Source organism: Ursus arctos, chromosome X (assembly GCF_023065955.2).
Source record: "Ursus arctos isolate Adak ecotype North America chromosome X, UrsArc2.0, whole genome shotgun sequence".
Taxonomy (NCBI): Eukaryota; Metazoa; Chordata; class Mammalia; order Carnivora; family Ursidae; genus Ursus; species Ursus arctos.
In genome coordinates this window covers 49,414,609-49,436,736 of record NC_079873.1, presented here as the reverse complement: position 1 = coordinate 49,436,736, position 22,128 = coordinate 49,414,609, and the positions used below count along the sequence as shown (strand labels likewise).

Here is a 22,128-nt window from a genome sequence, read left to right as displayed (position 1 = left end):
AGAATAGGAGGTCTGACATTCAAGTTGCTCATTTTTGTTGGAGATGGGTGTTATATGCAACTAATGAATCACTGAACTTTACATGAGAAACTAGGGATGTACTGTATGGTGACTAACATAATATAATAAAAAAACATTAAAATAAAAAAAAATTAAAAAAGAATGTCATGGAAGATCATAGAACATCATGGAATATTATAGAAAGAATTGAGTTCAACTATCAGAGTTGGAAGAGATCAAGGAGCTTGGTCAATCTTATACCCTGCTTGTGGAGATGAGGTGATAGACTGTCCCAGAGAGGAAAATGGACTGGCCAAGTTCATACAGCAAATCTGAGGTAGAGCTGGAGTCAGATTCCAGCCCTAGCAACCATGTCAGTTCCTGTGCTCCACACATTCAGAGGCAACAGTCTTCCTCTTTACACTCTAGCAGCCGGATCTTTTCAAGGCAGACAGGACCCTATAGAGCTGGAGAGAATACTCCTCCTGAAATGCAAAAACGGCAGGCAATGTTCTCTAATCTCTTCCCTCTCTTCAACTTTAATCCCCCCACCCTTTTCAGACATTCACAGAGTTTTAGGGTAGGGCCTTCTGGATATTCTTGAGCTAGTGGTAGAACTGGATTCTTTATTGCCTCAGCTCACTAGTCCTTTTACTAGTGGCAGCCATTTACTGCCCTCAGGCTAATTAAGACCCAAGCTCAGGCTGGCCACCTGCCACATCCCAAACACAGAAGCCAGCAAGGCTGGTACAGGCCTCCTGACTCCACCCTCAGCTTTGACCGCCAGTCTGGGCCCAGACAAGATTTTTCTCTCAATTTCTAGACTTTTCAGGGACAGGGAACTGCACAAAGCCTGGTTTGCCATGAAAAGGTTGAGGGGCCCTCTAGAGGCCTTGGAGATCCCATCTTGTTCCATGAAAGGCTGGAAATATGCGTGAGGGTCAAACTACAGGAACAGGTCTCTCCAGAGAAAAGTGAAAGTAGCCTAGCACAGGAGCCTGGGGTTCCGAATTCCAAATGCGCCCCTGTCCCTGGCAGGCTAGGTGACCTCAAAGAAGTGCCTTCCCTTCTCTGAGCAACAGCAGGCCCTTGGGTAACGGGTGCAAACTGACCTAGGTGGTCCCTAAAGGCCCTGGTGTGCATGAGAGGCCAAAACTGGGGCATGGACGCTGTAATTGGCTTTCCTGGCAGGTAAGTCCCCCCTCTGCTCGGCCTGGGGTCGCGCGCCTAGGGGCCCTATCTCTACACCTAATGTTGGGGCTGGCGAGGCGCCAAGGGGCTTTGCAGTCCCCCAGGTTCCCCAGCCTCTCCGCCCCGCCTCTCTCTCAGGAATAAACTGCCGGGTGGCGGCCAGGGCTCCTCAGCACGACCGCACAGCGTCCACGGAAATGGGAGCGTATGCAAAACCGAAACCGAACTCCAGGGCTCCAGCGAGCCCCATCCGGGCGGGACCGACCCAGCGAGCTCACTGGGTAGCCAAGCCACGATCCGCCCAGTGTGGGGGCGGGAATGGGGAGTCCCAGCGAGGGGTTCTTCATCCTCTCCGCCTCCTGCCAACACCACGCCCGGGCTTATTTGCATTTAAAGGGCAATGCACCAAGGAAAACAGTGGGCGGGTTGGGACACGCCTTCCCACCGCGGCGATTGGGCCACATGCCTGCCAATCAGGGCGCGGATGCCCCACCCTGTGGCAGCGGAGTCCTTGGGGAGGGGGTATGGGGGAGCTGCCCCAAGGCTGGGGAAGGGGACCCAGTGCAGGAGGTGACTGGAGCCGTGGCGGCGGCGGCGGCGGCGGCGGGAGGAGCAGTGGCGGCGATCTCAGCCACAGCAGCCTAGGCTCGAGCCCTGGCCAGGGCGGCACAGCAGACAATAACCGGGCTGGAAACTCGACCGGGCCGGGTAAGCGTTGCGCGCAGCCAGGAGCCTCCGCCTGCCCGCCGTCCGGTGCAGTCCCGCGTGCTCCGCTCTGGCCGCCTGAAGAGGGGCTCCAAGGGCTGGGCCAGTGGGCGTCCGGGCCGCCCTCCGTTACCCCTAGGAACCAGCCTTGAGGACTGGCTGGTGAGGGGCAAAGCAGAGTCCCCTGGGCGCGGGCGACCGGGGCTAGAGGGGGTGCAGAGGGCGGGCAGGCAAGCAGGATAGCCTGGGCCATGCCTCCAGGCTCTCGGGGGAGGCGGGGATGGGGCCCGCACGTGCTACCGCTCGGACCCAGGACAGGAACCGCCAGCCAGCACCCCCAGCGGTGCATTTGTAGGCCTGGAGCTCCGCAGCTTTGTTGTAGCACACTAACTGGAACAGCTGTGTTAGGGTATTGCTCACCCCAGCGGCCCAGCTGTCTCCCCTTCCCTCCCGAGCATCCCCTGCCTCCTTCTCCTCTCTGCGGACGGAGTCAGCGCGCTGGCCTGGGCCCAATGGATACTGGCTTTGGCGTGGATTGGGCTATCCACACTGTCTGCCAGGGAGCTGAGTTGGGCCTGTGGGCTGCCCACTTACGAACGGCGGCCTTGCGGGCCCCAACCAGCCGCACCCCCTGCTCCTGGGCCTCCAGGAACATCTGGCACCCGCCCCCGCGGACAGGAGGGCTGGCAGCGGAGTTCTTGCTGGACCTTAGGTTAGAGCTGCAGCTCAAGCTAGTCCTTGGGTTAGATCTGCAAGGCCGCTTTGTCCCCACACGCCTTGACTCCTCTCCCCTCGGAGAGCACTGGTCGCTTTTTTCTCTCCTGCCTCCCGTTTAAAAATAGCGATAAGCATCGTGTTGGTGGGGGGATTTCTGTGCTAGAGGCCAAGGGAGCAATTATTGTAGTAGAGAACGCACCCTCTGGGTCTGCGTGAGAGAGCTAGAAAGACAGCCAAACCCTCCAACTTCGCAGTTACTTAAAATACACAGCCTGCTGAGCCGCTGTCATTGTCTACTGCAGACACCTCTGACACTGGCGACCACCTGACTGCAGGACTTTGCCCAGGCTCCTTGGCAAAGAGGGGCTGTGCCCTCAATGTGCTCCACAGTCCAGGTGCCCAGGTAGCAGCTGGACTGGCCCTGCAGAGCCAGCCTCGGTTTAGTCAGGCTCATCTGTCATGGCCCTCAGGGTCAAGGGGAGCCTCCTCCTACACACAAACATTTCCCTCTGTGGCTCTGCCAGCCTGCTGTATAGGCATGAATATGGGCTAGGTGGAGGGCACTGTGCTATTGGACTCCCTGCACCACCGGAGGGCATTTTAGCAGAGCCCATTCCCCACAGTGCAACTCCCTTCATTGGCCCCACCCATGGCTCAGTCACTGCACCATGGTTTGCCTCTGGCAATAAACTCTAGGCCTTTTCAAAGAACAGGAGAGAGGGAGTGACTAAGGGGCCTGGCAGGCTCCTCTTGGACCTTTGACCAGCCTCTGAGGGTGGAGAACCCTGTGGGCTGCAAAACCTGGGTATTTGAGAGGAGTAAATCCCTCACTTGGGGGAAGGCTAGCTGGGGACCTTTGTGACACCAGCCAGGACTGCAGATAATATACTATAGTCACTTCTTGCCACTTCGAGCAGGCACCAAAGGAAACCAACCCTCTATTTGCAGCTGGATATCTCCAGCTCAGGGCTGGACCTCCTCTCTGCCCTGCCTCAAACCAGCAGCCATCTAATGTATCTTCCCCATATAACTCCCTTCCTCACACCCAAACCCACTCACCCTGCACTGCCCAAATTCTTTTCCCTCTCAGGCCCCACCTCTGGGCCCACCTTCTGCTAGGTGTCTTTTCTGCCTGTCTCTTGCAACCCATAATGACCTCTTCTTTTTCAGAACTCCTCCAGGCTTGCCTGCGTCCCTTGGCCATTTGGGGGCTTAAATTATAATAGGAGGCAAACTATAATTAAGTTTCCCTGCCTCTACTTTGTCTCTCTAATATCATGGATGTCTGGGTTCTCTCAGAACCCATCAGAGGGGTAAATAGAACCTTGAACTCAGCCACAACCCCTTCAAAGCCTAGGAATGCATAGTAGTTCATGAATGCTCTAGAAAGACTTGCTGTCTTGTGGAGCTTTCAAGAAGACCTTTACCTCTCCAAGTTGCACTTGTCCTGATCCATATGAAAGTGATTAGAGAAATGATACTCAAGGCTCAGATATTTATTGAGTATGCCTAATAAGAATGGATAAGGGCAATGGGTTGCAACTACAAGAAAAAAAATCATGATGTCTCCTTTCAACAACAAGCTCAAGATCTGTATTGCCCAGATCCCAGACTACATGTATCTTTGGTTGCTAATTCATGAGCCTAGAGACAAACTACTGTGGAGAGAGAGGAGAAATCTGTATATGCAGGGTGATCGCCCTGGAAGCTTCCAGAAAGTAGAGGGGTTTGGCTAGGCAAAGTAGTGGTATAAACAAAATTAGGAATGGGAGGGGGTGGTTGCCAGCCAGGTTGAGAGATGTGACTTAGTCTTTTCTGGTTGAGATTGTTAGATTTAAGGTAGAGAGGAGGTTGGTGCCCAGGGGTGGGGATTCCTAAATGCCAGGCTATGGAATGGGCATCTGATCTTGGGAGAATGGGAGAAAGGCCCATTGAAGAATGGAAAATTGGGAGGTTTTGATACTTCTATGTGTGTGTGCAAATATGCCATAATAAAATGGGATTTTAGAAAGAGGTCTTAGAGATTGGAAGCATGCTCTAAATTGGGACTCTAAGAGGTCACCTTTGGATCTGGACATAGAACCAAGGGGCAGCTATCTCTAGGGGGGAAGTTGTACCATGTTGGCTTCCTTTAAGCCTTGCAGGGGGTGAAGTTGAAGGAGAGTGCCTAGAAGCCCAGGCTTCTGCTGATCCCCATCCTTCCAACTGGACAGGCCTTCAGGGAACAGCAGTTTGGACTCCTGTGCTTACAAGATGGGAAAACTGAGTCCTGGAAAGCAACAGGGACTTCCTTAAGGTCACACTCCATTTAGGGATAGGTTGTTGCCTCCTGCGCAAGGGCTCTTACACTGTATCCCACTGTCTCCAGTGGCCTTTGTTCAATACAAATCTTATTAACTAACCTCTAATCTCACCTCATCCACTCCTCAAGAGTGAGAAGGTTGCTGGGTTTTGCTTGGGGGCCCCATCTAAAGAACTCTACCTCCCTTTCATGTCTATTTTCCTTCTTGGTCTTGGTCTGCAGCCTGTTGGGGGGGGGGCTGAAAGTTTCAGAAGGAGGGGAGGTAGTTGGAAGAAGTTGGAAGTCCAATGATTTTCTCTTAGTATAGTGGAAGTGTTAAAAATTCCTCAAGAACTGTTGCATTTACACTCTCTGAAAGTATGTGTATGAGGCATGGGGACAACCCTGTTCCGCTTGTCCAGGGGAATAAGGAAATAAATAACAGCAAGTCTGGCAGGTCACTGGCTTGTTTGTAGAACCAAAGAGGAAAAAGGGGCTTCCAGCCCCCTCACTTACAGATAGGCTTCTTGAGGCTAGAAGAGGGCATGCCCAGTGTTATTCCAGTATTCCCTGCCTTGAATCAATCCAGGCTGAGAAACTAGGTGATAAAGGTAAATCCTCCAGAGGGGGCATTTCCTCCCTGTATCACTCATTCGTTGGTCACACATCTCACACTGCCAGGAAGTTCTTAGGGCTAATCTGAGCCTCTGGTATACATAAACCTTGCTATACATAAACCTTGCTATACATGCTATACATAAACCTTGTGTGCATGCACGTGTTTGTGCATGCATGAGTGCATGTGTTTGTGTGCTTGTGTTTGTATGTGTGTGTGTGTGTGTGTGTGTGTGTGTGTGAGTATTTGGCAGTAAGGTTGGGGGCAGCTAGCTATTGTTGCTCCTGCTTAACAAACCATTGGAGATTTCATGGGCGTTAAACCATCTCTCCCACTCCCAATTTCTGTTCTCTGAATTAAATAATTACAGGGTTTTTCATCTCCTCTCCTTGGTCTTATTTTTCAAACTTGTGCATGTGTAAGTGTATCTCCAGGAAGAAAGTTAGGGAAACCAGAACCACTGAGAAGGTGCAGGTGCCAGCTGAGTGAGGGCACATTGCTTCTCCACGCCTCCCCTTTTGGGATTAGGGGATAATTATGGACAATGAAGAAAATAATGTGAGGGGGCTTGGTGGCAGCAGAGGCAGGCATACTGGTGCTACAGGGGCATTTGGGACCTTTTGATCTGCAGTTCTTGTTGCAGAGCCTTCAGTGCTTTCATCTCCTGCAGGTTTTTTTTTTTAAAGATTTTATTTATTTATGTGACAGAGAGACAGCCAGCAAGAGAGGGAACACAGCAGGAGAGAGGGAGAGGAAGAAGCAGGCTCCCAGCCTAGGAGGCCGATGTGGGACTTGATTGATGTGGGACTTGATCCAGATGCTTAACGACTGTGCTACCCAGGCGCCCCTCTCCTGCAGGTTTTTTGTTTTGTTTGTTTGTTTTTGTTTTTGTTTTTGTTTTCCCTGCTGGGCTTACAAGCAATACTAACCCAACTTTTCCAGCCAGTGCTCCTCAACTCTCCCTGCTGGGGGCTACTCAGGGAAGAGCAGGCTGGACCGGACCTGTTCTGTTCCCCCTTCCCTCTGGGCATATAGGAAATATTTGCAGGCCAGGCCTAGTGCATTTTGAAAAAAATAAAGTGTTGAGCTGGGTTCTGTAGAGGGAGGCATGAGAAGTGAGGCTGGACTGTAGTGCAGTGGTGGACTTAGCCTAACCAGTTAGGCATGCAGGCCTTCCACTAAAGCCTGGGACCCCCAAAATTACATGCCCCCACCATACCTCCTCTTTCTGCAGCCACTAGAAAACTGGACACAGTACTACCCTTCTCCTAGCTTCTCACACAGCCTGGAGCAAGCAGACCCCTAGTTCATTCTTCCATTTCTAGATGGGGAAACTGAGGCTCTGAAAAGGGAAGGAATTTGCTCAAGGTTACACAGGAACATAAAGCTCTTGCCCCTCAGTTCAAGGTTTCTCCCTCTAAGTACACTGATACACTGATTCTGATCCCCTCCCAAGCCTCGGTTTCGTTACCTGGTCTCTTACATAGGCTATGGTATATATAGGGAAGTGGATACCTGGGAAAGTTCAGGGTCTCCATTGTTCATTGGCCCAGCTGTTCCTCTTCAGGCTTTCCTTGGCTGCCTTGTCACCTCTGTTTCCATGGAGTTGGCTCCTCTTATTCTTCACCTGAACTGGGTGGGGGGTCTTTGTTGTCACACTTGCTGGGTTAGTACTGACATCATAGAAGCCTTCCTAAGCAGGCATGGCACCCACCTCAGATATGTTCTTCTCTAAGGAGGTTTGGGAGCCTGAGAGGGGAGTAGCAAATAGATGGCTTGGCTCCCAGAGCCCCCATCATTCCAGGCAAGCTGGGCAGGGAACCTCAGCAGCCTGAGGAGAAAGTGGGGCATCAAAAAGGCTCACCAGGAAAGCCAGTTTCTAGGAAGAAGTGATGTCTGGGTGACCATACCTACTACACTGGAGAAGACCCTATGTATTTGGGGCTAAAGGATAGACAAGTGAGGCTAGGAAACCTGCAAAGGGCATGCAGGGAGAGTGAGTCTTGAAGGTCAGTGAAAGGGGTTTGACCCTGATCTTGTAGGCGGTGTGTAATAATTTGGTAAGTAGAAGAGTGATGCACTGAAATCAGGGTTGTAAAAATGAATCTGGCAAAGGTGTGGAGGAGATGGAAGAAGGGGAGGGAAAGGGTGGGATTTCAGTGTTGTGGCAGGTAAGGACCAGAGGCAGCTCAGCTAAGAGGCTTGTATCATCTTCAGAGAACATGGGCTGGCAGCTGAGGAGCTAGAGTAGAGAAGGTGGCTGCAAGAGGCCCCATCACAAGGGTCTTTTATTGAACTTCTGCTCAGTAACTAGAGAGCAATTTACCCTTTCCATTTATCATCTCAAATTCTTGTAGTGATCCTGCATGATTGGATTTCTACATTTTCTAGATAAGGTGTTCGAGTCTCAGAGAAGTTAGGCCAATTTCTCAAACCCCACCACTTGTAAGGGATGAAACTGGCATTTTAGTTCTGGGCTGACAAACTCCAGCTGAGTTAGATTTCAGTTGAGCCAATGTTGTTTGCGCTCCTGCTCTGTGCTAGATGTAGTGACTATAAGATGAAGGAGGGTCCATTTGAGAGAGATGAACAGATAGACCAAGGCCTGCCAGAATGAATTACCCTTGGCTGAGTATGTTAACTCATTTGAGCGGCTGGTGGTGGGCAAATGGGAACCAAGCAAGAAGGCCCATTTTGGGGTCTGTGCTGCATCTAGAGGTTATGAGATACCCACTTGAGAGGAGGTGCTCCTTAATAGTAAGGCTGCAAGTTAGGGGACATGTGGTTGCAGGGGTAGCTTGGATATAGCTCTGCCAGCAGTCTGTATAGCTTCACAAAAGGATGCCAAGTGAGGCAGCCCTTCAGGCCCTGAACAAATGATTTTGAGAGTGGACATTGGCTGTGGGCTTTAGAAATGGGTGATTCCGGTTCCACATCATCTCATAGGTCATTTTCTTTAAATAATAGCTCAAATTCTGCATCTTTGTCCCCAGTGGCAAGTTTCTGTTTGAACCTTTTTTACCCCCTCAAACTTATCTCCCAAGGAAAAGGAGAGTAAAGGAATGTGTTCCACAGCTTGGGAGTGGTGGTGGTGGAATTGCTGATGAGAAGAGCAGCCACAGTCTGGGTTGGCAGCCCTTGTATTCTGAAGTCAGCACGCTTTCTGGAATGTGCTAGGTGGGGCCAAAACAGTGGCAGCCAAGTGAGGAATGGAAGTGCTTCAGAGAAAGCTCAGCTGGGCTAGGAGGGGTGCAAGGGGAGGGGGAGATGATGGCTTTCAGGTGTGAGGGGAAACTGTACAGTCCTTGCTCTCAGTCTTCCTCCTTCTATTGGGAGCTAGCCCTGTGCAGCAAAATGGCATTGGAATGGGGACTCCAGCAGCCTGGGGGCTGGTGTGGCTTTGTCTCCATCCCACTGTGTGAACTTAGGTAAGCCTTTTCCCAAGTCTAGATAGTCCTTTTTTGTGACAAGGTGATGAGGAGTTAGCATCTCCCACCAGGACTGATTAATGGATTGCTGGGAATGGCAAATGGGAGGTAAGGGAGTGGGGAGTGCTTTGTAAACTGGTAAGTGCCCCATTGGGTGAAAGGTGCCTGTTGATTTGCATTTCCTTTGATGTTGGTACATTTAGCTGAATTTGAATTGTTGATCTTTCTGGCCTAGGCTACAGAACCTGGCTAGTTGAAATTCCCAGATAATCTGGAACTACTAGCCAGTAGCTGACTGGAGGCAACATTTTAGGTCCCTGAATATCAAAGGTTGGCTAAAAGAGCAGCCTGCTGTGAGATAACTACATTTACCATTTGGGGCAACTGAGGCCCAAGGAGTTTTGGTGACTTACAGAAACCAAGGGGTTTTGCTGCTGGAAATTGTCCAAGTATAGTTTAAAGAAAATATTTTAAAAAATTAGTTGCTATGTGTTTGAGCCTCTGCTATATAATGAATTTTATTTGGTATACAGATATACATTTGTTTTGTTCCTTACAATAGTTTTAAGAGGTAAACACTCTTAATAGCCTCATTTTCCAATTGAGGAAACTGAGGGAACTTGCTAGATTTCCCCCAGGTAGGCAGAGCTGATTATAGTGCAGAATGGTCTGACTCTTGTTGCGGGAAGGGCTCTCTATCCTCACCACTGCTTCCTTAGTTACCATGCCCCCATACACAAGGGCAAGATGGGCCCAGAGTAGGCTTACCCCCAGGAAAACTGCTTGGTAGAGGTCTAGGGAACTGTGATTGGTTAAGGTCAGGCCTCTGGAGCTACTGCATGAATCCATATACTTCTTCCCTGAACTCTACGTTGGCTGAGCTAGCCCCAGGAAGCTGAGCTGGGAGCAAAATATGTAAGGCTCTGGCTGCAGCTGTTTCCTCCTAAGAAGGGTTCCTGGGGCAAGTTTGTGGCTGGTCTCCTGCTTGTGTTTTGAGAGGAAGGGAGGGGAAAAAAAGCTCTGCCCTGAAGCCAGCCTTCCACTGGTCCCAGCATGGCCTGAGGCTGGTCCTGGGAGCAAAGATGGCCACATCCCACTCCCTGCCATGATAGCAGTAGCTGCAATAAACAGCCCCTGCCAGGGGCCACAGAGTAGCCTTAGAGTGTTCCCTTACCCACCAGTCCACGAGAAACTTAGCCACACAAGTTGAGAAACCCAAGGGTTGAGGGGCCCTGCATTTGGCAGGACCACTTCCTTGGCAGGGACCATAAGGGAAGTCAGCTCCAACCTGAAAGGGTTATAGGGTCTGTCCCTTGCAGTCCCCTTTGCCTTCTACCCCACTTCACTCTCCTGGCCAGTCAATTCTATGGTCCCAAATAAAGGCACATAGCCCATTGGTGAAGGACAACACTGGGACCAAGTAAGGTAGCAAGGAATGTGGAGAAGGGATCTGGGCTAGAGGTAGCTAGGTAGGGCTGGGGATACCAGCTATGGGTGATCCCTTCTACCTCTTGTTCTACTGTCTTGGGGAGACATAAGCATAGACATTATGGGTGGCTGTGGGGAGGTGCATGGCCCTGGGAAGGACAAGGTAGGGAAATGGGAGACAACACAGTTTCAAGGCTGGTCCTTGCCAGCAAAGATGACCCTGGTCCTAGTTAGGAGGAGGGCCTGAAGTTGTAGGGAGAGGATCCCAGTCCCAGAGATACCCCTGCCTAGTTCACCCACTCCCACCACACACATGCTTTTTAAACTGCCCTTAGCAGAGGACTTTGTATAAATCCACACTCCTGTTTTTAAAATCCCCTTACACCTGGCTCTTCCTCAGCATGGCCAAGGCAGCTGGTCCCGCAGGCTTCCCACAGTGAATGCCTTTCCCAAACAAGTGGCCTTTTACACATGGCCTACTACTTCCTAAGAAACTGGGATCTGACTTGGAAGGTGGTAATAATAACAATAATGTTAACCTTTCCCTTTTGCACTGCACTTTACAGTTTACGAAGTGTGTTTGGTGTCCATTATCTCATCTAATTGTCACACCACTCTAGTGATCTCCCATTTCATAAGTGCTCAAGCCTCAGAAGGGTGCCTTGGCCTGTTCAGGGTCCCCTGGAATGGCCTGGAACCCAGCCCTGCAGCTTATGGCTCCTTCCACAACACACTGAAGATTCCTGTGGCAGGGAAGGGGACAATGCAGAAAGTAGTGGGCTGGCTTTTACCCTAGTGGGTAAAAGCACCCTTGTGCTCTTGAGCACAAGAGCAAGGGTAAGAGAAGGCCCACAGAAACTGCCCTCTAGGGAGGGCATCGAGGTTCTGGAAAGCAACTCTCTTTAAGATTCAATTTGCCTAATCCCTCTGTTCACAGGAACTCCATCCCTAAGCCCAGCAGGGAAATTCAGCCTTCTATCCACAAGGATGTTTAGGCCCGTAAGGTTTTTCACTTGGCCCTTGGTCTTCCTGATGCCCAGCCATACATACTAGTCTCACTCATCTCTTACCCTAAATCATTGCGATTTCTACTCACTCCTGTATGACAAGGCCCAGATTGAGTGCCTTCTCAAGGCAGCTTCTCTGAACCTAGGGGGTGTCTTTCTGCTTTTCAGATTTATCCTGGGATATGATAACAAGGTATGAAAAAGGATATTCCAACATGCATCTTAAGATGATGGCTCTTCTTTAAGACTTTTATTATGTTGTGTCCTACATATAGGACCCTTTCCCTATTAGCCTAAGAACTCCCCCAAAAGTACTAGCTAGGGGTTCCCCCTTCTTGGCCTACCTTGTAGAACTGAATTCAAAGTCTATCACTTACCAAATGTTCAGGAGAGGTTTGTTTCATAAAACAAAGGAGGAGCTGAGCTGGAGCAATATCATGTAAAAATATGTCATCCAGGAAAAAAAATTACCTGAGCAAATAACATTACACATCTCTGCAGAGAAGGGATCAGATATCTTTTCTCTTTTATTTTCTGGATAACCAGCCATTATCTTGCTCCAACTTTAATATTCAGTTATGCAGAGTGCTCCTGATGGAAGCCTGGTCACACTGATGATTCAAGTGTGAAGCTAAGCAAGGCACAAGGCACAAAATTAATGTTTGCAGGACAGGATCAGGGGCTCCAGGAGGGTTCCTCCAATTAGGTCAGGGGCTAGTTAGCTGCCAGTCTCTCTACACCCCCAGTGCTGATCCATAATCTTCCACTGCAGGTGAATATGTGAGTCTTATTACTGTTGTAACCAATTATAGGGTTGATGTGCTGGCAAACTACTCCAGAGACACCAGCAAGCCTTCCCTGTCTCTTTCTGGCTCCCAGCAGTTGTTTTACCTCCTTTCTTTACCCTAGCTCCCTGTCTGCTGGTGGCTACCCTGCAGAGAGGGGACACAGTGGTGAGGAACTTTCCAGGGATAGGTCATTAGGTTTTAGCAGGCTGGTCACCAATCCATCTGTCAACCAGCTGGGGTCAGTAGAATGAATGTATCAGATTTGGGGTGGAGGACATGTGTTGGGGTAGGTGGTGGATAGTAATTTTTATTCCATCTCTGTAGCATTTGAATGTTTAGAGGATTGGGAGCCTAGACCAGAAAGGTGTGCTTTGTACCAGGTTTATTTATTTAATAACTGTTGAGATAACTTCTAGGCCAGGAACATGAATCATGTGGAGTTATGCCTTCAAGGAGTTCCCTTTCTAGATAGGGAGCTACATGGGGGTCAAAATAATGAGGGGAGTGGAGAAGAAATAATTTGCCTCATGGTTCTAAAGTGGAACATGGGGGTTCCAGTTGCCAAGAGCCACATTAAATTTTTTTCCCAGCAGAAGAGTCAATAGAGTCTGACCTAGACCTCACATAACCACTATGAGGGGGAAGTATTGCTAGGCCTCTTGAACCAAGGATACTGAAGTCTAGAGAGTGCCTTGCCCGAAGGCCACCATGTGCTTTTAGCAGATTCTGGATTGCAGCTCTGGAATGTGGATCTGTGAGGCTCCTATTCTGGGCTTCTGAAGGTCTGAGCATGCACATGTAGGCAATCTAGGGAGGCTGTGGGGAAGAGGTGAAGCTTCAGGTCTACTTTTCTTTCTAGCCCCAGGAAAAATGTCAGTGAGAACCCCAACTAATGTGAAATTGAGGCCTGGATCTTGCAGAGCCCAGTGAGGACTCAATGGGCTGTTTTGCCAGATGGTTTTCAAAAATTCTGTGTCATCGGAGCTGACCTCCCTGCTGCCTTTCCTGCCTCCCCCTCCCTTACCCCTTTGATAATTCCTCCTGCAGTCAGTAGGACAACTGGGCATTTCCTACATCTACAGTTCCCCTTGGCCAGTGTTCAGAGCCTAGGGTGGCCTAAAGGGAGTAACCCAGTGAGGGGCTGGGGTGATTGCTGTCTGTTGTTCAATGCAGGACTTTGTTGCCTTGGGGCCCAGAGAAGGCTGGCCCAGCAAGCCAACCATATGGAATGCATTAAGGTTTTCCCTACATTTTCTTTTACTTTCTTTCTGGTTCCACTCAAGCCTGAAATAACAGACACCTGTGAAAACAAACCCAGCCTGGCTGCTAGCTTACCAGTACACTCTCTCTATCTTTGTTTTTCTCATCTTCTCTAGACCCAACTGGGATGCTTCCTGACTGATGATGTTATAACAGTGCTTGGAAGGCAGAAGGCTGCTTTTTCAGCTGAACATACCTGAGTTGTCCCTATCACCATGGAGACTGGAAAGGATGAAGCTTCTCAGGGCAAGGGAGCAGTAACCTCTATAGACACCCAGGACCCAGGGGCAGAGAAAGGAGCCAAGAACAAGGCAGCTGAGATAACAGAAGGGCCAGTGTCAGAGCCATCCTCATCTGGCCCAGGTAGGCTGAGGAAAACTGCCATGAAACTTTTTGGTGGCAAGAAGGGCATCTGTACCCTGCCTAGTTTCTTTGGAGGGGGGCGAAGCAAAGGTTCTGGGAAATGCATCTCCAAGAAGGGTCTTAGCAAGAGCAAGACTCATGATGGCCTGACTGAAGCAGCCTGTGGCCCTGAAGACATTGTCAGTGAAGGAACCAGCTTTGCCTTACCCTTGCCTGAATCACCCTGCCAACTTCCCAGTTCCCAGAGTGCCCATGGGGTTTTAGAGACAGGCTCCAGATGCAAGACATCTGTGGCTGGAGCCACAGAGAAAGCTGGGGCTGTGAAGGCTCCCTCTGCACCCAAGCCAAAGAAAGGCCTGAAAGGCTTTTTCAGCAGTATCCGCCGTCACCGGAAAAGCAAGGTCTCTAGGGCTGAACAAAGTGAGCTAGGGGCCAAGGGGCCTGAAGGGACCAGAGCCAGGCCTCATGAACGTGTGAGCTCAGCCATTCTGCCCCATACTGAGGATATCCTCCAAGCCCCCAGAAAGGAAAATGCCAAATCCCAAGATGCTCCTGGACCAAAAGTTTCTTTAGTACCAGAGTCTTCTCCAGCAGTCACTGAGAAGACAGGCTTTAAAGATCCAGAAAAACCCAAGGAGGCCTATGCCTCAGCACTTCTGCAACCCAAGCCTGCCTCTGAAGTCAGTGGCCCAGAGGAACCCCACAGTCCAGAAACAGGGCAGAAGGTGGTGGCAGAAGAGGTAAATCCACCAAATGGCCCTGTTGGGGACCAGCTAAGCCTCTTGTTTGGGGATGTCACATCCCTGAAAAGTTTTGACTCACTAACAGGTTGTGGTGACATCATAGCAGAGCAGGACATGGACAGTATGACAGACAGCATGGCCTCTGGAGGCCAGAGGGCCAATCGAGATGGGACCAAGAGAAGTTCCTGCCTGGTGACCTACCAAGGAGGTGGGGAAGAAATGGCCTTGCCGGATGAGGAGGAGGAGGAAGAGGAGGAGGATGAGGAGGTGGAATTAGAGGAGGAAGAAGACGGTGTCAAGGAGGAAGATTATGACTTAGACTATCTGTGGGCAAGTGCCCACATGTACCCAAGGTCCAATCTGAATTTGGGCTACCATCCCATCACATCCCCAGGCCACCATGGCTACATGCTCCTTGACTCAGTTCGATCTTATCCTGGCTTAACCCCTGGGGACCTTTTGACTCCTCAGAGCGACCAGCAAGAGTCTGCCCCCAATAGTGATGAGGGTTATTATGACTCCACAACACCTGGATTTGAGGATGATTCAGGTGAGGCCTTGGGGCTTGTCCACAGAAATTGTCTGCCCCGAGACAGCTACAGCGGAGATGCCCTGTATGAGTTCTATGAGCCAGATGATAGTCTTGAGACATCCCCACCTGTAGATGACTGTCTTTATGACCTCCATGGTCGCAGCTCTGTGATATTTGACCCCTTCTTGAACTTTGAGCCCTTTTCTTCCTCTCGGCCACCTGGGGCAATGGAGACAGAGGAAGAACGGCTAGTGACCATCCAGAAACAGTTGTTGTATTGGGAGCTTCGGCGAGAGCAGCTTGAGGCCCAAGAGGCGCAGGAAGCACGTGCCCGAGAGGCTTACACCAGGGAGGCCTATGCCCAAGAAACTCATGCCAGGGAGACCCATGCCCGAGAAGCTCATGTCAGAGAGGCCCAAGCCCAAGAGGCCTATGCCAGGGAAGCCCAGGCCCGAGAGGCCCATGCTCAAGAGGCTCAAGTCCGAGAGGTTCAGGACTGGCAGGAGAAGCCCATCACGGAATATCAGATGAGGCCGTTAGGCCCATCAGTGATGGGCTTGGTAACAGGGGTGTCAGGGACCTCTCAGACTTCCCACCGGGGAACCACCTCAGCTTTCCCTGCCACTGCAAGCAGTGAGCCAGACTGGAGGGACTTCCGTCCTCTGGAGAAGCGTTTTGAGGGAATCTGCTCTAAGAAAGATCAAAGTACCTGTCTGATGCAGCTCTTCCAAAGTGATGCTATGTTTGAGCCAGACATGCAAGAAGCAAACTTTGGAGGATCTCCAAGGAGGGCCTACCCTACTTATTCACCCCCTGAGGAGCCAGAGGAAGAGGAGGTTGAGAAGGAAGGGAATGCCACTGTGAGTTTCTCACAGGCCCTTGTGGAGTTCACCAGCAGCGGGAACCTCTTCTCCAGCATGTCCGGCAGCTCTGACTCTGACTCGTCTTTCACTCAAAACCTCCCTGAACTGCCCCCTATGGTGACCTTTGATATCGCTGATGTGGAACGGGATGGGGAAGGCAAGTGTGAAGAGAATCCTGAGTTCCACAATGACGAAGACCTTGCAGCATCCTTGGAAGCTTTTGAGCTGGGCTACTACCAGAAACACACTTTCAACAACTACCACAGCCGATTCTACCAAGGTCTGCCCTGGGGTGTGAGCAGTCTCCCTCGCTACTTGGGACTGCCTGGCATGCACCCTCGGCCTCCACCTGCTGCTATGGGCCTCAATAGGAGGAGTCGATCCCTGGACACGACTGAAACCTTGGAACTGGAGCTCTCCAATTCCCACCTTCCCCAGGGATACATGGTGTCTGATGAGCTTCAGGCTCAGCAGGAAGATTCAAATGAAGAAGAAGAGGAGGAGGAAGAATGGGGCCGAGACAGTCCTTTGTCCCTTTATACTGAACCACCAGGGGCCTATGACTGGCCTGCCTGGGCTCCCTGTCCTCTCCCAGTGGGGCCAGGCCCTGCCTGGATAAGTCCCAGCCAGTTGGATGCGTCTTCTGGCCAGTCTCCATATGGGCAGACAGCCTGTTGCATACCTCCTGTGGCCATATCAATGTTGCTGTCAGTACCAGGGCCAGAGCCAAGGGCACCTGGGATATCTAGGCCTCAGCTATCTCGGCCTTCACACCTACCCCTGCCCATGGTCCCTTGTTATAACCTGCAGCCACAGGCCTCTCAGAATGTGAGGGCCAAGCCTCAAGATATGCTGCTGCCCATTGATGAGCCCAGTTGCTCCTCCAGTTCTGGAGGCTTCAGCCCCAGTCCTCTGTCCCAGGCCAAGCCTGTGGGCATCACTCATGGCATCCCTCAGCTGCCCAGGGTCCAGCCTGAGCCCCAACAGCCTCAACCCATTCACTACAGGGCTTCCAGCCTTGACATGTCAAAGGAGATGGCTGAGCAAGGTGCCTCTCTCCTCCTCCCCACCAGTTACTCCTCCACTGCTGTGAATGGAAAGCTAGCTGAATAGTCATCATCTATTCTGGAGTGGGGGCATGGGGCCTGAGCATGTGAATGGGGATCAGGGGTTGGGCAGAGGGGTGGGGGGATGGGGGTTGCTATTTAACTTGAAAATCCTTTTGACCAAGGAAAGCTTCTATGAGTTTTTGCCTTTGTTTTCCCACTTCCCTCATCTGCCAATCTGTGGTCACATTCGGCTTGAGTACATCTGCCCCAGGAGGCTGCTGCTGCTCTGTTGCTCCAACTTTTCATTTTGGGGTTTCTTGCTACCCATACAGGGTTTGGGATGCTGTAATTTTGTGCCTATTCCAGTTGCCCAGTTAGTGATTATATATATAGCATGCATCCTTGACACAGGCTGAACCCTTAACACCCCTGCCACCCCCCTACATACAGTGAATGAGGAACCACTGATGAACAGCCAGGTCTGCACTGCTTCCCACTTGAGGACAGGGGCTTGTTTGCTGTTAACAATGTGAAATAATGGTACAGATTCTCCCCACCCCCACTCCCTTCACTCTTGGCATAGCTGTCACCATTACATCAGATGATTATAATCTATCCACCCCAGCTAGCTGTCCTTAGAGAGGATCGAGTAGCATGTGTCTCACTGCCTATTGCTGTGGACTTTGGCATTATAACCAGATGGGGGCCTTTTAACCTGGTCTGCCATAGCTTGGGTTAAAGACAAAAATGCTGTCCCCTTACTGGAGTGATCAGATTCATTCAGTTGCAAACAGAAGACAAAATAGTGTTCTATTGTAGATACTGCCATAAGGCTGGAGTTGTGGAATGATAGGATTTTTTTCCTTCTTCCTCTCTTAATCTTGTGATGTCTGAGTTACAGACACTTTTGAATTTTTGTTTTACTCCAAAAGAATTTCATAATCTCATCACAAGAAACATATTCTTTTAATTGAGATACAGGAAGAGAAGCGGCCTAAATTAGGCTTGGCTATAGGGGGTCAGGGTTTTTGCGGGTTGCAGGGGAAGGATAGGAGAGGGAGGTCCATTTGTCCCTGCTGGCAGGAGAGAATTTTAGACATTGCAGAGCTCAAGGTAACCCAGCTTCTTAGAAGAGAAAATTGTTTCTCCCCCCAAAGCAAAAAATTCCCTTAATCCTTGCCCACCCCTTCATTTGGGTGCTATAAAGAGGCTCCAGAGGCACCAGGCTAGCACTCCCAAAAGACAGAATACCAAAGGCATCTAGGCTGCTGTTCTGGTTCTCTAAAGAGCTTTCATCTAATTAGCCAAGTCCTTAGCATCCAAAAAGACCACCCTTCTTGAGAGGAAAGACTGTGACCTGCCCTTACTCTGCCAAGCTGCAGGATTCTGATTTGCATGGCAGTTGCAGCCCTTTATGGAGTGAATGGTACACTCACTTTTCCATCCACAGTTTTCATGTTAAACTAGCTTGGAAATACTGGTGAAGAAGAGTTGTTGTGAGGAAGACATTGCAACAGGCTAATCTAACCTGGCTCAACCTCTCAATCACCAATAAGAGAGGGTTCCTTTTTAATTTCTTTATTGGAAATATAATATGGAACATTTTTTGCCTGGATGTTTTGACCCAAATTATAATCCTTGCCTCCCTGCCCCTGTCCCTTACCCCACTTATCTCCATGCCTATTAAGAGAAGAGGTCAGCAGGGCTCTTGGGGACAGAGGCTATTGGCCCCCTGAGTCAAGGGGGCAAACTTTATGGCAAACTTCCCCTTGATCAGGGAATGTATTTGTGCTGGTTTTCATCACTATTTCTCAGATTGGGGTTGGTAGTGCTTCTTCCCACAAAGAGCAAACCTGTCTGATAAAAGCTTCACCCCTGGAAGTACCACATGACTTTGTGTGGCACTAACACCGCTGTTCAAGGGAACCAGACAAACTCTCCAGGCTAACTCTGTCTGCATTGTGAAGAAATACATAAGTCATGGAGTTGAAGAAAGAAAGCATGAGGAAGGCTCTCCTCACCCCAAGCACAGTATTGCTGGAGAGAAATGCCCAAATTCCAACCATCTGGCCTCTTACCAAAGCTGCCCTAGGAGGGTGGGGCTGAAATAGGCCTGGCTGTTTGGCAGGAAGTAAACACCGAATGCCTTTACAACAAGGGAAACCCGACTACTTGCCTCCTCTCTCTCTGCTTGTCCTTCAGGGCAGTTCAAGCTCCTATCTGTATGTAAACTGTGCCAGCCACAGCAGGTAGTACAGCCATCACCAGCTTCCAGAGCCTGCTGGGCCTCCAGCCTATCTAAGAAGAGAAAAAGTAGATGGTTAGACTTTGGCCAAGGGCAGAAACCTGCTGTCAGTGAGAAGAGGGCAGTAAGAGAGGTGCTGAGAGGAATACGCCTCTGAGGGGAATAGTCATCGATCATCCTGACACACTTTGCTGGGCTTTGGAAGGTCAAATACAAAGTAGGGCCTAGAACTGAGCAACATCTCATGGTTTGTACAATATTGCTGCCTGCAAGTTCTTTCAATATCCTTGCCAGCCCAAGGACAGGATCCTTACCACCAGAAGTGGGACAGTCAGGGTGCATGGCTATAGAAGCAGGCTCCTTTGACTCTCACTCTATATCCAAGCAGTTCATGGCCAAATCCCAGCTGCAGCCTAGAAGAGGAAGGAAGATCTAGCTGGGGACATGTGGTTGATGGTAGCACAGGCTGACACTGGGAGAGCCAACAAACCTCCAGGCCTCTCCCCAAAGATAGCCAGTGCTTGCTTGGCTGGCACCAGATATTCCCTGGACTACTAAAGGTGTTGATGTCAAGCCCACATATCTTAGGCTGTGACAAGATGAACACCATGTCTACATTGTGAGGTCCTGGGATAATGCTTCTGGATGTGATTTCAAAGGAAGATACAACTTGAGAAGAGATGTCTGCTGTCATCTTTCTACCCAGCAGGCTTATATAGTGCCAGACAGCTCTGATCCTGGGAATTCTCAGATGAGACCAGTCTTTGGGGATCCAGTGACTGTGGATAGAGAAGGCCAACTAGCAGGCTTCTTTCAGGGCTGCCAGTTTCTCAGTGCTTTAGCAGCTTCAAGGAAGCCCTGCTTTGGGGCACTCAGCTTGGGCACATGTCCATAAGCCTCCTGGGCCAAAGGCTTTGGTCAACACTAGTCTCTTCCTTCTCAATGCTGTACCAAGCAGGGAAGTAGCTTTCTACACCCAGGGTGTGTTCCTCTCATCCTGTTGCCAGCAACTTTCCCACCCTTGCCAGTGCCACCACCCCACCCACCCTCGGCCCCTGGGCCCAATTGCTAGAGGGAGGCATGGGGGATTTAGCAGGGAGACTTCAAGTTTACCCACGTGTATGTTACATCCAAGTTGTTTTTAATATATATATACATATATATATATATCTATCAAAAGTCAATTTTCTATTTTTGTATTGTTTGCATTTTATATTCATGGAAAACAATGTTTATCAATTGTTCTTTTCTGATATATTTTATTTTTAAGTGGTGCTGTTTACAGTTTTAAACAAAACAAAGTTGACACAAAAATTGCTGCTGCTTGTGCAGAGGGCTGCCATCTCAACCGCCTAGGGTCCTCCCTCTTTCCCCTCTCCTCATCCCAATGTATCTCACTGTTCATCCCTTCCCTCCATGATAGGGACAGCAAAAGATGCCCAGGTACTATGACAAATGCCAGGTGATTCAGGCATAGAGAACCTGGTAGATAGCATGTTGTTTATGGCTTTACTTTTTCTTTTGGGCCTTGCCCCTTCCCTACGTGTAGACCTTCTGGAAGTACCCATCTCTCCTCTTTCTCTCTGTCCTTTTTATGTTTTGTGCTTTCATTTTGAAATGAGTCCCCATGTTGTGCTATTTGTCATGTTGAGTTTCTCCAAGGGAGCATTTTGGGGACACTCTCCACCCAGTGGGGGAGGACATGGAGTTTCTATCATGCCCTTTTCTACTAAGACGCTGAGGAGACAGATAGCAGTGATGCTTCAACCACCATGAATTAATTGGCCATCTCATTGGGGAAACCCTTGCATGGGCCTTTCCAAGAACTCAGTTGACATTTGCCCAGAAGAGATGTTGGAGAACTCCTTGACCCCTCTTGCTGCTTTGGGGGTATCTCTCCCCCTACCACGATTTCCCCTTCCTTGTTCTGCTCCCGTTCACATACAAATGGTATTATGGGGGGACCAGTGACTCTCACGGTAATGGCTTGCTGGCCTGATTCCCAATTTTCTGTCCTACAGTCACTCCAAAGAAGAAAATCCACATGGCATGTATATGTGTGAGGGTTGGGCCTACTAAGAGGCAGGGCTTTAATTATTATTCTTATTACTATTGGTGCTTATTTTCCCTGCTGTATATGGGGGCGGGTGGAGAAGAAACCAGGAATGTATATTTAGATCATATTAAATAAAATGGCTGGAGGAACAGAGGGAAGAAATTGGTAACTGCAGCACATACTCACCCCAGCTGTAAGAGTTTTTTCTCTCCCAGTGTAAAATGGGGAGCATGGTCCTGGGATGTGCCCTAGCTTCCCCTTCCTTATCTCTGAGTCATCACATAATTGTCTGGATTATGACCTCTCCAATTCTAGCTCTCACTGACACCTGGATAACTTGATGCACTGCCTATTTGTTACAACATATATTTCTTTTGCTGAATGCTAATAAACTGGGTTCAAGAAGGACCTCTCCCCCCGTCACAAAAGTGCATTCTTGTGGTTTGTTCCACAGCAGCATGCCTGTGACCCACGGTTTGCCCTTGAAGGGAAATGGAGAAAGCAAGGAGATTGGCAGGGGTGGGGGTGGGGGTCATTCATTGGGGAAACAGAGCCAGAGCTGAAAGTAAAGTAGAGGAAACTTCAGTTCTTCATCCAAATCTTGCCCTGGATCTGTCTGATGCTGTGTTGGTAAACTCTCCATCACACTTTTCACATTTTGAGAACTGCCAGGGGCTGGTTAGCCTTCTAAAATTAGCCTCAGTTCGTGCAAGTGTGCTGGCATCCTCACCAGCCAGGGGGCAGAGTTATGGACCTCCTACTGATGGCTCCATCTAAAGGATAATACTAATGGTGGGACTCTCCAGCCAAGCTGCAGGAATGACATTCTTCACCCAGGTTTACGGGCAGAGATGTT

General features: G+C 49.8%; 1 protein-coding gene across 1 annotated transcript; it reads left to right on the top strand.

Annotated features, from left to right (window-relative positions):
- The first annotated feature begins 1,682 nt into the window (after positions 1–1,682).
- Positions 1,683–21,700, top strand: AMER1 (APC membrane recruitment protein 1). Its single transcript, XM_026490260.4, has 2 exons — positions 1,683–1,899; positions 13,538–21,700. Exon 2 carries the CDS (start codon positions 13,637–13,639, stop codon positions 17,033–17,035), a length of 3,399 nt encoding a protein of 1,132 aa, XP_026346045.1. The 5' UTR covers positions 1,683–1,899; positions 13,538–13,636; the 3' UTR covers positions 17,036–21,700.
- Positions 21,701–22,128: the final 428 nt, after the last annotated feature.